Consider the following 15,496-nt stretch of genomic DNA (forward strand, 5'->3'; position numbering starts at 1 on the left):
GGTGCGGAACATGTTGGAATGGATACAAATCTGTTGCGTCTCTGACAATGGAATGAGAATAGTTGGGTGGAGATAAAAGGTGCTATGCTCTGTCAGACATTTAGGCTACCATTTCTTTTTATGTGACCCACAGGTACAATTAACAAATTCCTATAAATCAGTTCGTATTTACCTGTGAGCTACAACTCAAAAATATATGTTTTTTAAAAGGTACATAAATACAAAGTTTTGACCATTAAGACCATAAAGTTAAGTAATTAAACATTTAATATGTAAACGAAAAGATTTCCCTTTACGGGTTTTCACTCCACCCTTGCACTTGATTTGATGAATTAAGGTCACTAATTAGTAAGGAACTCACCTCACCTGGTTGTTTAGGTCTTAATTTAAAGGAAAAACCCACAGACACTCGGCCCTCCGTGGAATGAGTTTGACACCCCTGGTGTAAGTAATCATATCACTTTCCCACTTAAAAAGGACATTTAAAAAAAATACTGCTTCATATTCATCATCTCCTACCCAACATCAACAAAAGAAAAAGGCACGTTTCTATGTTTAATGGGGAAAAAAGAGGGGAAGATAAGTGTTTCCAATGACACCAGTGTGCATCATGTGACTTTAACCAATTACGAGTAGGCATTTCCTACTAATTGGTTGATGATGTCATTGGAAACACTCATCTTCCTCTCTTTTTCCCACAAAACATAGAAACGCTCCATTTTCACATATGTTTATGCTGGGGTGGCACTGGAGATGACAAATATGAATGACAATATTTTTATTTCCTTTTAATAAACCATCTCTCACAGAAGTCCCTGGGACATATCCATATTACCTCAACAGCAACTTCCAACTGGCCAATTAGGGCCTACTACACCTGTAGCCTACATAAGCACAATAAACAATGATATAATGACATATTTCAAGAGGAATGAGGCTCCATCAGAGGACTAGGCTGTATTCTGTTATCAATCTTTGGGAGAAAAGCCTTGCCATCTAGCCTTAAACACAGTGCTTCTGCTTTCTAAAGGGCCAACCTCAGAGCATCTCTGATCTCAGCTTGGTTTTAACCTCAGCCTGGTCCATGGAGGGTAAAGACAGAGGTTTGCAGGAATGACCTACAACTCCTACACAAGTGTACGTTGTCATCCGTTCAAGAAACTATCATCTTTCCCGCATACTCCTGTCAGACGGAAAAAGCAATCCAGTCGCACTGCCTCCCAATCTCTCACACAACCACCTCATCCCACCGCCACCCACCCACAATCATCTTCTCATCAGACATCCCACTCACTGCTCACTGACATCCAAGCAGGTAATTACTCCATTGCAGGCAAATTACAACACGCTGCAGACATCTAGATTGCTTTGTATGACTGACCAGACGGTCTGTCCAAAGGCCCTTGACCATTTTAATGGAATTCTGTTTTGTCCAAAGACATGCTGTAAGACAGGCTATATCAAACTAGCACAACAGCACTTAATGCTAAAAGAATATTCATACTAAATGCAGTAATTGTCATTTAACCAAAGCATGCTGACCATTGTCTTCAAAACATACCATGTTAAGATAGTTAAAGTCGGGAGTTTACATACACCTTTGCCAAACAGATTTAAACGGAGTTTCACAATTCCTGACATTTAAGTAAAAAATCCCTGTTTTAGGTCAGTTAGGATGACCACTTTATTTTAAGAATGGGAAATGTCAGAATAAAAGAGAATGATGTATTTCAGCTTTTATTTCTTTCATCACATTCCCAGTGGGTCAGAAGTTTACATACACTCAATTAGTATTTGGTAGCATTGCATTTAAAATTGTTTAACTTGGGTCAAACATTGCAGATAGCCTACCACAAGCTTCCCAAAATAAGTTGGGTGAATTTTGGCCCATTCCTCCTGACAGAGCTGGTGTAACTGAGTCAGGTTTGTAGGCCTCCTTGCTCGAACACACTTTTTCAGTTCTGCCCACACATTGTCTATGGGGTTGAGGTAAGGGCTTTGTGATGGCCACTCCAAAACCTTGACTTTGTTGTCCTTAAGCCATTATGCCACAACTTTGGAAGTATGCTTGGGGTCATTGTCCATTTGGAAAACCAATTTGCGACCAAGCTTTAACTTCCTGACTGATGTCTTGAGATGTTGCTTCAATATATCCATATAATTTTCCTCCCTCATGATACCATCTATTTTGTGAAGTGCACCAGTCCTTCCTGCAGCAAAGCACCCCCACAACATGATGCTGCCACCCCGTGCTTCATGGTTAGGATGGTGTTCTTCTGCTTGCAAGGCCTCCCCCTTTTTCCTCCAAACATAACGATGGTCATTATGACCAAACAGTTCTATTTTTGTATCATCAGGCCAGAGGAAATTTCTCCAAAAAGTATGATCTTTGTCCCCATGTGCAGTTACAAACCATAGTCTGGCTTTTCTATGGCGGTTTTGGAGCAGTGGCTTCTTACTTGCTGAGCGGCCTTTCAGGTTATGTCGATATAGGACTCGTTTTACTTGTGGATATAGATACTTTTGTACCTGTTTCCTCCAGCATCTTCACAAGGTCCTTTGCTGTTGCTCTGGGATTGATTTGCACTTTTCGCACCAAAGTACATTCATCTCTAGGAGACAGAACGCGTCTCCTTCCTGAGCGGTATGATGGCTGCGTGGTCCCATGGTGTTTATACTTGCATACTATTGTTTGTACAGATGAACGTGGTACTTTCAGGCGTTCAGAAATTGCTTCTAAGGATGAACCAGACTTGTAGAGGTCTACAATTTATTTTCTGAGGTCTTGGCTGATTTCTTTTGATTTTCCCATGAAGTCAAGCAAAGAGACACTGAGTTTGAAGGTAGGCCTTGAAATACATCCACAGGTACACCTTCAATTGACTCAAATGATGTCAATTAGCCTATCAGAAGCTTCTAAAGCCATTACATAATTTTCCAAGCTGTTTAAAGGCACAGTCAACTAAGGGTATGTCAACTTCTGACCCACTGGAATTGTGATACAGTGAATGATAAGTGAAATAATCTGTCTGTAAACAATTGTTGGAACAATTACTTGTGTCATGCACAAAGTAGATGTCCTAACCGACTTGCCAAAACTATAGTTTGTTAACAAGAAATTTGTGGGATGGTTGAAAAAACGAGTTTTAATGACTCCAACCTAAGTGTATGTAAACTTCCGACTTCAACTGTCTGTATTTCATTCATAATGATGTACTATACTGCTGCTTACATTTACTGTACCAAATATTTTATTCAGACTCATCTTCTACTATTCAGAGAAAGGATTGACATTTCAAATGTGCTTCATAACACAGGGCTAGATATCCACTTAGACATTTCAGATCCATTTTCCCCTGTGAGCTAGTGTGATAATGGCATTTGTGAGCACTACAAATGCACCGTTTAATTTACTGCGTTATTCCTATCGATTTTGGCATCATTGGTGGAGCCCTCCTCCACCTGCTGAGAAGGATTAGCCTGCAGTAAATACAAGCCTTGCCAAATGTATCATTAACAATTGGAGGAAAATTATATTTAAATGGTGCTCAATTTCTAATAAATGAATAAATTATTGATTGAGCGTTTTAAACATATCCCTCCCTCCATTCTCCAGGGATGTAAGACTTCAAATGATGGGCAGAGTAATCCCTAGAATAATATGGAGTTACTAGTAATACCTCCATAAAGTCCTTTAGGAAAAGCTTATGTCAGGCTGTGAATCTGTAAACATTAAATGACATTTAAACCCATGTCATAGTCTTCAAATTACATCAAAGTTAAATGCCATGTAGTAACTGGCACAGTTGCCCATTATTTTGCATTAAAATTAAAAGTTGAAATGCCTTACCGCAAGTGCTTTGGACAGTCTTGTACGGAAGTCGTTGAGAACGATGGTGACAATGTCCTGGTGAGGGATGTAGACATAGCCCCCCTTCAGGTAGACCTTTCTGGTTCTCACCAGATCCAACGCATCTTGGAATGGGACCTTGAAATAAAACAGAAAAGGGGGGTATATGTACATTCAACATAACTTGCTCATCCTGATGTTTTGCCTCCCAATAGAATATTAATTATCTTAACACAGGGGTGTACTTATGTTCTCGATTATAACCACGTGAGGATTTCACCTTTGTAGAAAATGGAAAATTGTTAACTCACTTTGTAGAAGTCTTTGCAGTCAACCGTGGATCCACTGACAGCAAAGCTTGAGTTGATGAGTTTGTCCATCAGGTTTTTCTTCTCATCAATACTAATCTAGAGATTAGGAAAAGGTAGTCGGCTTTCAGTGACAGAAACAAGCATATTGACACTTGATAGTATAGCTATCTAGCAGTGTAGTGTTGTTGCATTCTCTTCTCCGGAGTGAGATGAAGACTGCTGTACACTTGCCCATCAATCATGTCCTCTTAGGCCTAAACAAACGAAAGACAATGTGTCCTCGGGCTGTTGATGACCTATCCGACTGCTATGGGTCTCAATCAATAGTGTAAGCAGCAAACACATGGTAAGGCGAGGGAATGGAGAGCTGGGTTGTATTCATTAGTTCATAATAGTCCCTCCCTGTTTCAGTCAGTTTTGGCCTGGCATAAATGCACTTGTGGGATATCTTACATTGAAGACCCAGAATGCATCAGAGGCTTTATCACCACAACATATCAGGCTTTAAACAATAGCTACGTTTCATAATTGGCGACAGATTTACATACAAATATTCTAAAATCTGCATAACAATATGCACATTTTCCCACCACAGAGGTGTTTCCTTCAAATGTACTTGTCGTGGATAAAAGGGTGTGCATGATGACGTATTGCACATAAAAATAACTTTTGCGGTTGAATTCCCATATACATTAAATTTTTTTCATCGGACATGTACTTTACTTGCATAAAAAGGTTGGCTGGAAACCTGGTAACTAATAGAAACGTGGATAAATACAGCCAACCAAAAGGGCAGCCGGAGTTAGAACCTTGTCAACCATCTCCAAGACATTATCAAAGAAAGGCTTCCAGCTATGTAGAACCTGCGGCCATAACAAACGCTTCACCACCTGTCACTCAAATAATTCTATCCAGGGCAGAGTATGTGAGTGGAGCGAGGAGCGGAGCGTGCCTAATTTGACTGGATCGTGATTCCCAAAGGCTGGAGGGTCGGCCTTCTCGCCCGATCCAATAGCGCTCACTTCACAAGCTCAGGGCATACGGCCATAACAAACGTGTATTTGTAGTCTACTTGTGTGCTGCTATAGCCCCTTGCTATAGCTACTGTCATGGTCCCTAAATATTTTCATAAACTGATAAAACACACAGGTGCTAAATCAAGGTGACTTACAAAGATCAAGAGCAAGAGAGGGTGCGGTGATGTAGCGAAAAGGCACGTAATCCCAAAAGCATGATGGTGTACTTACTCCATGCACATGCTAACAAAAAGGAACAAGGTGGGTAGATGACTAATTGTCATTGTAGCAAACTATTTATAAGCTAAAAATCAGATCTCTTAAAACATTTTGTTAATTTTTTGTACCATTATCTATACAATAGGCCATCGTTGATTTTGTACCAATGGGCCTGGCATATTCCCACTTTCAAGGAGCTTTCCGTTTTGATTGGGTTATTTTAACTAAAAACCTTTAGGCCTACCTATAGAAAAATGTAAAAAACAACTTTGCATCTCTGCCCAGCCTGGCAAGAGTGGCTAAATTGGGATTTTAATGAATGAAGCGAATTCGGAGCAGCAGTTTTTTTTCCTGTGAGCGCTGAGTGGAGCAGTAGGACAGGACATTGAGCACCTCTCCAAGAGTGATGAGCGGGATTTCCAACTGTTCACGTGCTCTGATCCAGGGACTGTTTGGGAAAATGTTGTACCTATCCCCTTCTGGGCATGTATGTGATGAACAACCTTTGCTGGCCTTTTTCACCTCCCTCGTTGCCATATTGCAATACTATAAACAATGCTGGTCATGTCAAATTAAATGAAAAGGAGCATGTTCTATACAGTACTGTAAATGTGTACTATTTACTTCCTTGGGTTCAATTGATTTATCTTGTACAAGTTTTAATTTATCACAAACAATCTTATGGAACACACCTTGAAGTAAAACAAGATTTAACTTCAAATAGACCGATTGCAAAAACAACCCTCCACACAGTGGACATTTTCAGACAAGTATACTACTGTGAGCTGACAGCGCCATCTACTGACTGGTCTGAAATATTACCAGAAATATGTCCAAACGGTATCAAGACCAGATTTGCTGATAATTTATATTTAGCAAAGATTACACCCAATACTTTATTTTGTCATGCATATCAAAACTTTGTACCAGTGCATACACCAATGGAGGACAGGGATGAACCAATTGCTTGGTTATGCCAATTCCCATCATTATATTGATGCCAGAGCTGTTTTGCTCACATTTGAGAGTAAAATGTGCATTTCCCTCCACAAAAACAACATAAATAGACTCACCGTATGATAGTGAAGATTATTGTATTCCAGAAATTCTCTTATGTTTTTGGAAGGCAGGTCATTGAAGCGATAACGGAAGAGGTCAATCTCTTGCTGGATAAACCACCGTCTGAGATCTTCTCTGCAAGATTTAAAAAAGTAATCTTATTGTTTGTTCAATTTACAAAGTAAGAGAATAACTTGGTATGCTGGGTCACAAATAATTAGGTAGAATACACCCTCCTCTAGGTACAAATCTATTTGGAAAAAGGGACAGACATTACATGTTTATTGAAAATGCTGTAAAGACTACACTTACGTTTGGCAGTATGCAAGCCGGAGAATGAAGTGTGAGATATGGTCCTTTCTTCGCTTCTCATATTCACTGGGCCCAGTTTGAGGTTTCCGGTCATCCTTAGTGGATTTAAAAGGAAAGCATACCAGAACATCTCAACAGAAAGCATTCTCTATTTCAATATCAAAGACTTGATCACAACCAGCAATTCATCAGTGTTTTCCATTTTACCTTTATTTAACTAGGCAACTCAATTAAGAACAAATTCTTATTTTCAATGAAGGCCTAGGAACAGTGGGTTAACTGCCTTGTTCAGGGGCAGCACGACAGATTTGACCTTGTCAGCTCGGGGATTCGATCTTGCAACCTTTCGGTTACTAGTCCAACGCTCTAACCACTAGGCTGTTGGTCGACCAAGATTTTTTTATAGTCGAGCAGAGGCAAATATACAGTGCCTTCAGAAAGTAGTCAGACCCCTTGACTTTTTCCACATTTTGTTACGTTACAGGCTTATTCTACAATATACACTGCTCAAAAGAATAAAGGGAACACTAAAATAACACATCCTAGATCTGAATGAAATATTCTTATTAAATACTTTTTTCTTTACATAGTTGAATGTGCTGACAACAAAATCACACAAAAATTATCAATGGAAATCAAATTTATCAACCCATGGAGGTCTGGATTTGGAGTCACACTCAAAATTAAAGGGGAAAATCACACTACAGGCTGATCCAACTTTGATGTAATGTCCTTAAAACAAGTCAAAATGAGGCTCAGTAGTGTGTGTGGCCTCCACGTGCCTGTATGACCTCCCTACAGCGCCTGGGCATGCTCCTGATGAGGTGGCGGATGGTCTCCTGAGGGATCTCCTCCCAGACCTGGACTAAAGCATCCGCCAACTCCTGGACAGTCTGTGGTGCAACGTGGCGTTGGTGGATGGAGCGAGACATGATGTCCCAGATGTGCTCAATTGGATTCAGGTCTGGGGAACGGGCAGGCCAGTCCATAGCATCAATGCCTTCCTCTTGCAGGAACTGCTGACACACTCCAGCCACATGAGGTCTAGCATTGTCTTGCATTAGGAGGAACCCAGGGCCAACCGCACCAGCATATGGTATCACAAGGGGTCTGAGGATCTCATCTTGGTACCTAATGGCAGTCAGGCTACCTCTGGCGAGCACATGGAGGGCTGTGCGGCCCCCCAAAGAAATGCCACCCCACCCCACACCATGACTGACCCACCGTCAAACCGGTCATGCTGGAGGATGTTGCAGGCAACAGAACGTTCTCCACGGCGTCTCCAGACTCTGTCACATGTGCGTGTGTGAACCTGCTTTCATCTGTGAAGAGCACAGGGCGCCAGTGGCGAATTTGCCAATCTTGGTGTTCTCTGGCAAATGCCAAACGTCCTGCACGGTGTTGGGCTGTAAGCACAACCCCCACCTGTGGACGTCGGGCCCTCATACCACCCTCATGGAGTCTGTTTCTGACCGTTTGAGCAGACACATGCACATTTGTGGCCTGCTGGAGGTCATTTTGCAGGGCTCTGGCAGTGCTCCTCGTTGCACAAAGGCGGAGGTAGCGGTCCTGCTGCTGGGTTGTTTCCCTCCTACGGCCTCCTCCACGTCTCCTGATGTACTGGCCTGTCTCCTGGTAGCGCCTCCATGCTCTGGACACTACGCTGACAGACACAGCAAACCTTCTTGCCACAGCTCGCATTGATGTGCTATCCTGGATGAGCTGCACTACCTGAGCCACTTGTGTGGGTTGTAGACTCCGTCTCATGCTACCACTAGAGTGAAAGCACCGAAAGCATTCAAAAGTGACCAAAACATCAGCCAGGAAGCATAGGAACTGAGAAGTGGTCTGTGGTCACCACCTGCAGAACCACTCCTTTATTGGGGGTGTCTTGCTAATTGCCTATAATTTCCACCTGTTGTCTATTCCATTTGCACAACAGCATGTGAAATTTATTGTCAATCAGTGTTGCTTCCTAAGTGGACAGTTTGATTTCACAGAAGTGTGATTGACTTGGAGTTACATTGTGTTGTTTAAGTGTTCCCTTTATTTTTTTGAGCAGTGTATATATATATATAATTTTTTTAATCCTCTGCAGTCCACACACAACCCCATAATGACAAAGCGAAAACAGGTTTAGACATTTTTGCAAATGTATTACAAAAAAAACAGAAATACCTTATTTACATAACTATTCAGACTCTTTGCTATGAGACTCAAAATAGAGCTCAGGTGCATCTTGTTTCCATTGATCATCCTTGAGATGTTTCTACACTTTGATTGGAGTCCACCTGTGGTCAATTCAATTGATTGGACATGATTTGGAAAAGCACATACCTGTCTATATAAGGTCCCACAGTTGACAATGCATGTCAGAGTAAAAACCAAGACATGAGGTCGAAGGAATTGTCCGTAGAGCACCGAGACAGGATTGTGTTGAGGCAAAGATCTGGGAATGGAACCAAAAAAATATTCTGCAGCATTGTGGTCCCTAAGAATACAGTGGCCTCCATCATTCTTAAATGGAAGAAGTTTGAAACCACCAAGCCTCTTCCTAGAGCTGGCTGCCCGTCCAAACTGAGCTATCGGGGGAGAAGGGCCTTGGTCAGGGAGGTGAACAAGAACCCAATGGTCACTCTTATAGAACTCCAGAATTCCTCTGTGGAGATGGGAGAACCTTCCAGATTGACAGCCATCTCTCTAGCACTCCACCAATCAGGCCTTTATGATAGAGTGGCCAGATGGAAGCCACTCTTCGGTAAAAGGCACATGACAGCCCACTTGGAGTTTGCCCAAAGGCACCTAAAAAACTCTCAAACCATGAGAAGCAAGATTCTCTGGACTGATGAAATGAAAATTGAACTCTTTGGCCTGAATGCCAAGCATCACGTCTGGAGAAAAGCTGGCACCATCCCTACGGTAAAGCATGGTGGTGGCACCATCATACTGGATGTTTTTCAGTGGCAGGGACTGGGAGACTAGTCAGGATCGGGGAACGTAGTAAAGTACAGAGATCTTTGATGAAATCCTGCTCCAGAGCGCTCAGGAACTCAGACTGGGGCAAAGGTTTACGTTCCAACAGGACAATGACCCTAAGCGCACATCCAAGACAACGCAGGAGTGGCTTTGGGACAAGTCTCTGAATGTCCTTGAGTGGCTCAGCCAGAGCCCGGACTTGAACCCAATCGAACATCTCTGGAGAGACCTCAAAATAGCTGTGCAGCGATGCTCCCCATCCAACCTGACAGAGCTTGAGAGGATCTGCAGAGAAGAAATGGAAAAACTCCAAGTACAGGTGTGCCAAGCTTGTAGCATCATACTGAGTAAAGGGTCTGAATACTTACAGTTGAAGTCTGGAGTTTACATACAGCTTAGCCAAATACATTTAAACTCAGTTTCACAATTCATGACATTTAATCCTAGTAAAAATTCCCTGTCTTAGGTCAGTTAGGATCACCACTTTATTTTAAGAATGTGAATAATAATAGTAGAGAATTTATGTCAGCTTTTATCTTTCATCACATTCCCAGCGGGTCAGAAGTTTACATACACTCAATTAGTATTTGGTAGCATTGCCTTCAAAAATTGTTTAACTTGGGTCAAACGTCAAGCTTCCCACAATAAGTTGGGTGAATTTTGGCCCATTCCTCCTGACACAGCTGGTGTAACTGAGTCAGGTTTGTAGGCCTCCTTGCTCACACACGCTTTTTCAGTTCTGCCCACACATTTTCTATGGGTTTGAGTTCAGGGCTTTGTGATGGCCACTCCAATACCTTGACTTTGTTGTCCTTAAGCCATTATGCCACAACTTTGGAAGTATGCTTGGGGTCATTGTCCATTTGGAAGACCCATTTGCGACCAAGCTTTAACTTCCTGACTGATGTCTTGAGATGTTGCTTCAATATATCCATATAATTTTCCTCCCTCATGATGCCATCCATTTTGTGAAGTGCACCAGTCCCTCCTGCAGTAAAGCACCCCCACAGCATGATGCTGCCACCCCCGTGCTTCACGGTTGGGATGGTGTTCTTCTGCTTGCAAGGCTCCCCCTTTTTCCTCCAAACATAACGATGGTCATTATGGCCATGGCCAGTTCTATTTTTGTTTCATCAGAGCAGAGGACATTTCTCCAAAAAGTATGATCTTTGTCCCCATGTCAATCAATCAATCAATCAATTTTATTTTATATAGCCCTTCGTACATCAGCTAATATCTCGAAGTGCTGTACAGACACCCAGCCTAAAACCCCAAACAGCTAGTAATGCAGGTGTAGAAGCATGTGCAGTTGCAAACCGTAGTCTGACTTTTCTATGGCGGTTTTGGAGCAGTGGCTTCTTCCTTGTTGAGCGGCCTTTCAGGTTATGTCGATATACCTATGTACCGGTTTCCTCCAGCATCTTCACAAGGTCCTTTGCTGTTGCTCTGGGATTGATTTGCACTTTTCGCACCAAAGTACATTCATCGAGGAGACAGAACGAGTCTCCTTCTTAAGCGGTATGACGGCTGCGTGGTCCCATGGTGTTTATACCTGCTTACTATTGTTTGTACAGATGAACTTGGTACCTTCAGGCGTTTGGAAATTGCTCCCAAGGATGAACCAGACTTGTGGAGGTCTACAATTTTCTTTCTGAGGTCTTGGCTGATTTCTTTTGATTTTCCCATGATGTCAAGCAGAGGCACTGAGTTTGAAGGTAGGCCTTGAAATACATCCACAGGTACATCTCCAATTGACTCAAATGATGTCAATTAGCCTATCAGAAGCTTCTAAAGCCATGACATTTTCTGGAATTTTCCAAGCTGTTTAAAGGCACAGTCAACTTAGTGTATGTAAACTTCTGACCCACTGGAATTATGATACGGTGAAATAATCTGTCTGTAAACAATTGTTGGAAAAATTCCTTGTGTCAGGCACAAAGTAGATGTCCTAACTGACTTGCCAAAACTATAGTTTGTTAACAAGAAATTTGTGATGTGTTTGAAAAACAGGTTTTAATGACTCCAACCTAAGTGTATGTAAACTTCTAACTACAACTGTATGTAAATGTCATGTTTATTTTTAATAAATTAGCAAACATTTCTAAATCAGTTTTTGCCTTGTTATTATGGGGTATTGTGTGTAGATTGAGGGGAAAATACATTTTAATACATTACAGCTTCTAAAATGTAACAATGTGGAAAAAGTCAAGGGGTCTGAATACTTTTCAAAGGCACTGTGTGTTTGTATCTATATAGCTATATATATCTATAGCGCGCTCTCCCACCAATTTGTGCACACTCATTGTGTAAATGGTTTGCGTTTGATTGTTAATGTATTAATTCCCCATTACATATCAATAGTACATTTACTGTTAATTCCTATAATTTCTAATCCAACATGTTTGTTTGGTTACAGTATAGTCTTAATACATTCGATATACAGTACCAGTCAAATGTTTGTACACCTACTCATTCAAGGGTTTTCTATTTTTACATTGTAGAATAATACAAACTATTCAATAACACATTTGGAATCTTTTAGTAACCAGAAAAGTGTTTTAAAAAATGTTTTGATTTGTTTAACAAGTTCTGGTTACTACATGATTCCATGTGTTATTTCAGTTTTGCTGTTGTCAGTATTCTACAACGAGAAAATTGTTTATAAAAAATAACCCTTGAATGAGTAGGTGTGTCAATCTTTTGACAGGGATTGTATATTATTACAGTCTTTTACCATTCTCAGAGTGGGCATGTTGTTTGCAGAACGCAGTGTTCCACTTGTGAAAAACCAAGTTTTGGTTTATTTCATTCCATTTATGAGTTGTCAATGTCTTTTGTTTGGAGCGCTCCAGTCAAGTAGTTGAGTAAGGACACACACCTGATTATGCTTAAAAGTAGGGATATAGGCTACCTGGCCTGTGTGCAATGAAGGCATATAAATGTGCCCATTTGGAGATCTAATAGCATTTCTGATTGGGTTAAAGCACCACCACTAATGAGCTGTGGAGCTTCTCAAAGTAATGTTTTCTTCACCTCAAACAGCAAGCAAACAAAGTCTGTTTCTACATCCATTGAGAATGACAATTCCTCAATGTATTTGAAAAATCTTTCCAGCCCTCTCCCTTTCAAACACTCAGCATGAAAGGGAAAAATGTCATGCTCTAATCCTGTGGAAACATCATAAAATAAGCCTACCTGATTACTTTTTATCCTTTTCGCAAATAGCCTACAGATGTCTGTCCCAAGCTCACTGGTGCCGGAAACTGAGGGCCCAGAATATTTTATACAATGTTGCAAGGAGCTTCAGGCTGGACCCAAGTTAATAGTTGATACAATGTTTAAATTTCATTGCAGACAGGCCATGCGTAGCCAATGTAGCGTAGCCAATGTGATTTATAGGATATTTATTTTTATCAGGATATTTTCTACCTGCAATGTTTTTATTTGTTGGCTTGATAGGCTATTTTTACAATGGCAATATAAGTCACTTTTTAGGTTTGTTTCATTTAGATGACAATGATTGAGATTCGACAATATTATTATGAAATCTCATTTAACTGTTGCACGAAAATGTGCATTTGAAAACCATAACTGGCACGCAGATCAGTAGGAATGGTAAGAAATTCGCATTCCACATGAGAAAGTTTGCCGACTCCTCGTGTAGCCTATTACCGGCAACTTCAGGAGAGTAACAGCAGAATCTGCGAAAGCCAGTAGGAGCGGGAGGAAGATGGTTGGGACAGGTTATGTTTTTTGTTCTGGTTATCTTGATCTCTGGCTCCCTCTTGAGTCATTTGTGTATTGTTTTTATCAGACAAGCTTAATGCATACAGTATATACAGTAGTTGATTTGATTAAAACAGGTTGTCTGTATGGAAAAACACACTTTAAAATGTTTCCCAATCAATTGGTCAAAAGAACTGAGTACTTTCGGTCAACCAAGATTTTTTTTTTGGGGGGGGGCAGCTCTAACTATTAGTATCTTCTTTAAAAAGCTACGCACTATGGAATTCATAATTTTGTACTCACAGCCTCTATTTTGTAGGGGAAGTTCAAGTTTGAGAACTCTGCATCCAGTTTCTTGGTATATTGTTCAGATGTTTTCACATAGCTCACGCCAAGGTTTTCAACTGTCTTCAACACTGGAATGACAAAACAAGATCAAAACACCATGCAACTTTAGTTATGTATATAAAAGGGGAGTCAGATAAATGTATCCAGTTAGTGGTAACACTACTTGACACCCAGCGTCATAACACGGTCATAACAGCTGACAACCTGTCATATCCCATATTTACACCTGTTGTGACACTGTATATTATTATTGTATGGCTTGTAATGACACCTACATAAGTGTCAAAACCCACATTTATTCAAATGCATTTTTCCCTGCCAAGAAGTTTACTTTCGTTTGAAAGTTTCTTAAGTAATTTGTTGTTGTAATGAATTCTACAGTCATGTTTTTTTCCCGATCATATTTTAAATAACTTGCAGAAAATACACTGACACTCATGAAGCATTATGACAATCCTGTATCACTTTCCTTGGACAACATTTTTTAAACTTTGACACTGTCAAGCAGCATTATCATAGAAGCAAGATCACATACATGCCCATATGTCAGTCAGTCAAAAAGAGGGTGTCTTATCCTGCTCCTAAAATCTTCTCCTGCTTTCATCCCAGTCATCAGCAACCGAGCATTTGGGTAGGTGCATGTTTGAGATTTTGTGCACAATTGCAATGATAATATGGTCAATTTCAGAAAATGTTAAGTTATATAACATAAACATACTGTTGACAAGTAGACTATGGTGTAATGTAACGTTTTGCCTTGTTTTGGGGTTGACACTTATGTAGGTAACCAGATAAAATAATGCAATGTCACAACAGGTCTAAATATGTGTCATGACAGTGTTATCACCATATTATGGCAGGTTATGATAAGTTATGTCAGCTGTTATGAGATATTATGTTCATGGTCCTGTCATACCGTGTTGTGACGCTGGGTGTCAAGTAAAGTGTTAAAAGTTAGTTCATAACAATACACGTGTAAACCAGAAGTAACTTAAGGTAGCTAAACAACTTACGTTTCAGCCGGTCTACAGCGAAGGTCTCAAACTCGGAGAGAGAAATGTTTTCGATGGGAGGCTGACCATAGAACTGAAGACAATGTCCATACAACTGCTCAGTCTGAGAGTTGCCAATCAACTTCTTTCTTCTGCTGTAGAACTGCATGGTCCTCGAAGATGAAGCAAGGCATTTCAAATATTATTATGAGTTAACAAAATGATCTTCTTGGCTAGTACTGTACTCTCTTTGGTTATACGTATTATCTAGTTAGTCAAAGAAAACATCTCTGACAGTTGTCCAAAAGAAAAACGAACACACACTGCCTTCATAATAACATTATTATGGCAAGCTAACGTTAGCTAACTACCGTGCTACTGGTAACTACGGACAAGTTTGGGGTTTATATTTCATCAGTTACAATAGATAGCTAAAACGTTCTACAATTCTAACAACTTACCGGTATCTCGCTTCACTTATTTTATCAAGAGAGCTAGCTTTGCTTCTGTCTATTTGTCTTGATTCCCGCCAATTGCCACACAGCGTTCTAATCTCAGCGCGGGGAAATGACGTAAATGCGTGTCTGTCATTTCCGGTTTTCGCCACACTGACAAAGATATTTATAATTAACCCAAGATAGTTCATCTGTCTCGTTTACAGTGGACAGAACAAGCAAGGGCGTGGGG

The 15,496-nt window shown here is 40.7% G+C and overlaps 1 protein-coding gene across 1 annotated transcript in view; it reads right to left on the reverse strand.

The window, feature by feature from the left end:
* The window catches only part of prim2 (DNA primase subunit 2), a 108,411-nt gene extending 93,013 nt beyond the window's left edge, over nt 1-15,398 (reverse strand). The window contains exons 1-7 of the mRNA XM_071393675.1: nt 15,271-15,398; nt 14,831-14,982; nt 13,773-13,885; nt 6,768-6,862; nt 6,470-6,590; nt 4,162-4,257; nt 3,851-3,988 (exon numbers count right to left, since the gene is read on the reverse strand). Coding sequence (XP_071249776.1) covers nt 3,851-3,988; nt 4,162-4,257; nt 6,470-6,590; nt 6,768-6,862; nt 13,773-13,885; nt 14,831-14,978 — 711 coding nt within the window. The 5' untranslated portion in view covers nt 14,979-14,982; nt 15,271-15,398. The remainder of the gene's footprint in view (nt 1-3,850; nt 3,989-4,161; nt 4,258-6,469; nt 6,591-6,767; nt 6,863-13,772; nt 13,886-14,830; nt 14,983-15,270) is intronic.
* Between the last annotated feature and the right edge of the window lie 98 nt (nt 15,399-15,496).

The sequence above is a fragment of the Salvelinus alpinus genome, chromosome 3, assembly GCF_045679555.1.
Source record: "Salvelinus alpinus chromosome 3, SLU_Salpinus.1, whole genome shotgun sequence".
NCBI lineage: Eukaryota > Metazoa > Chordata > Actinopteri > Salmoniformes > Salmonidae > Salvelinus > Salvelinus alpinus.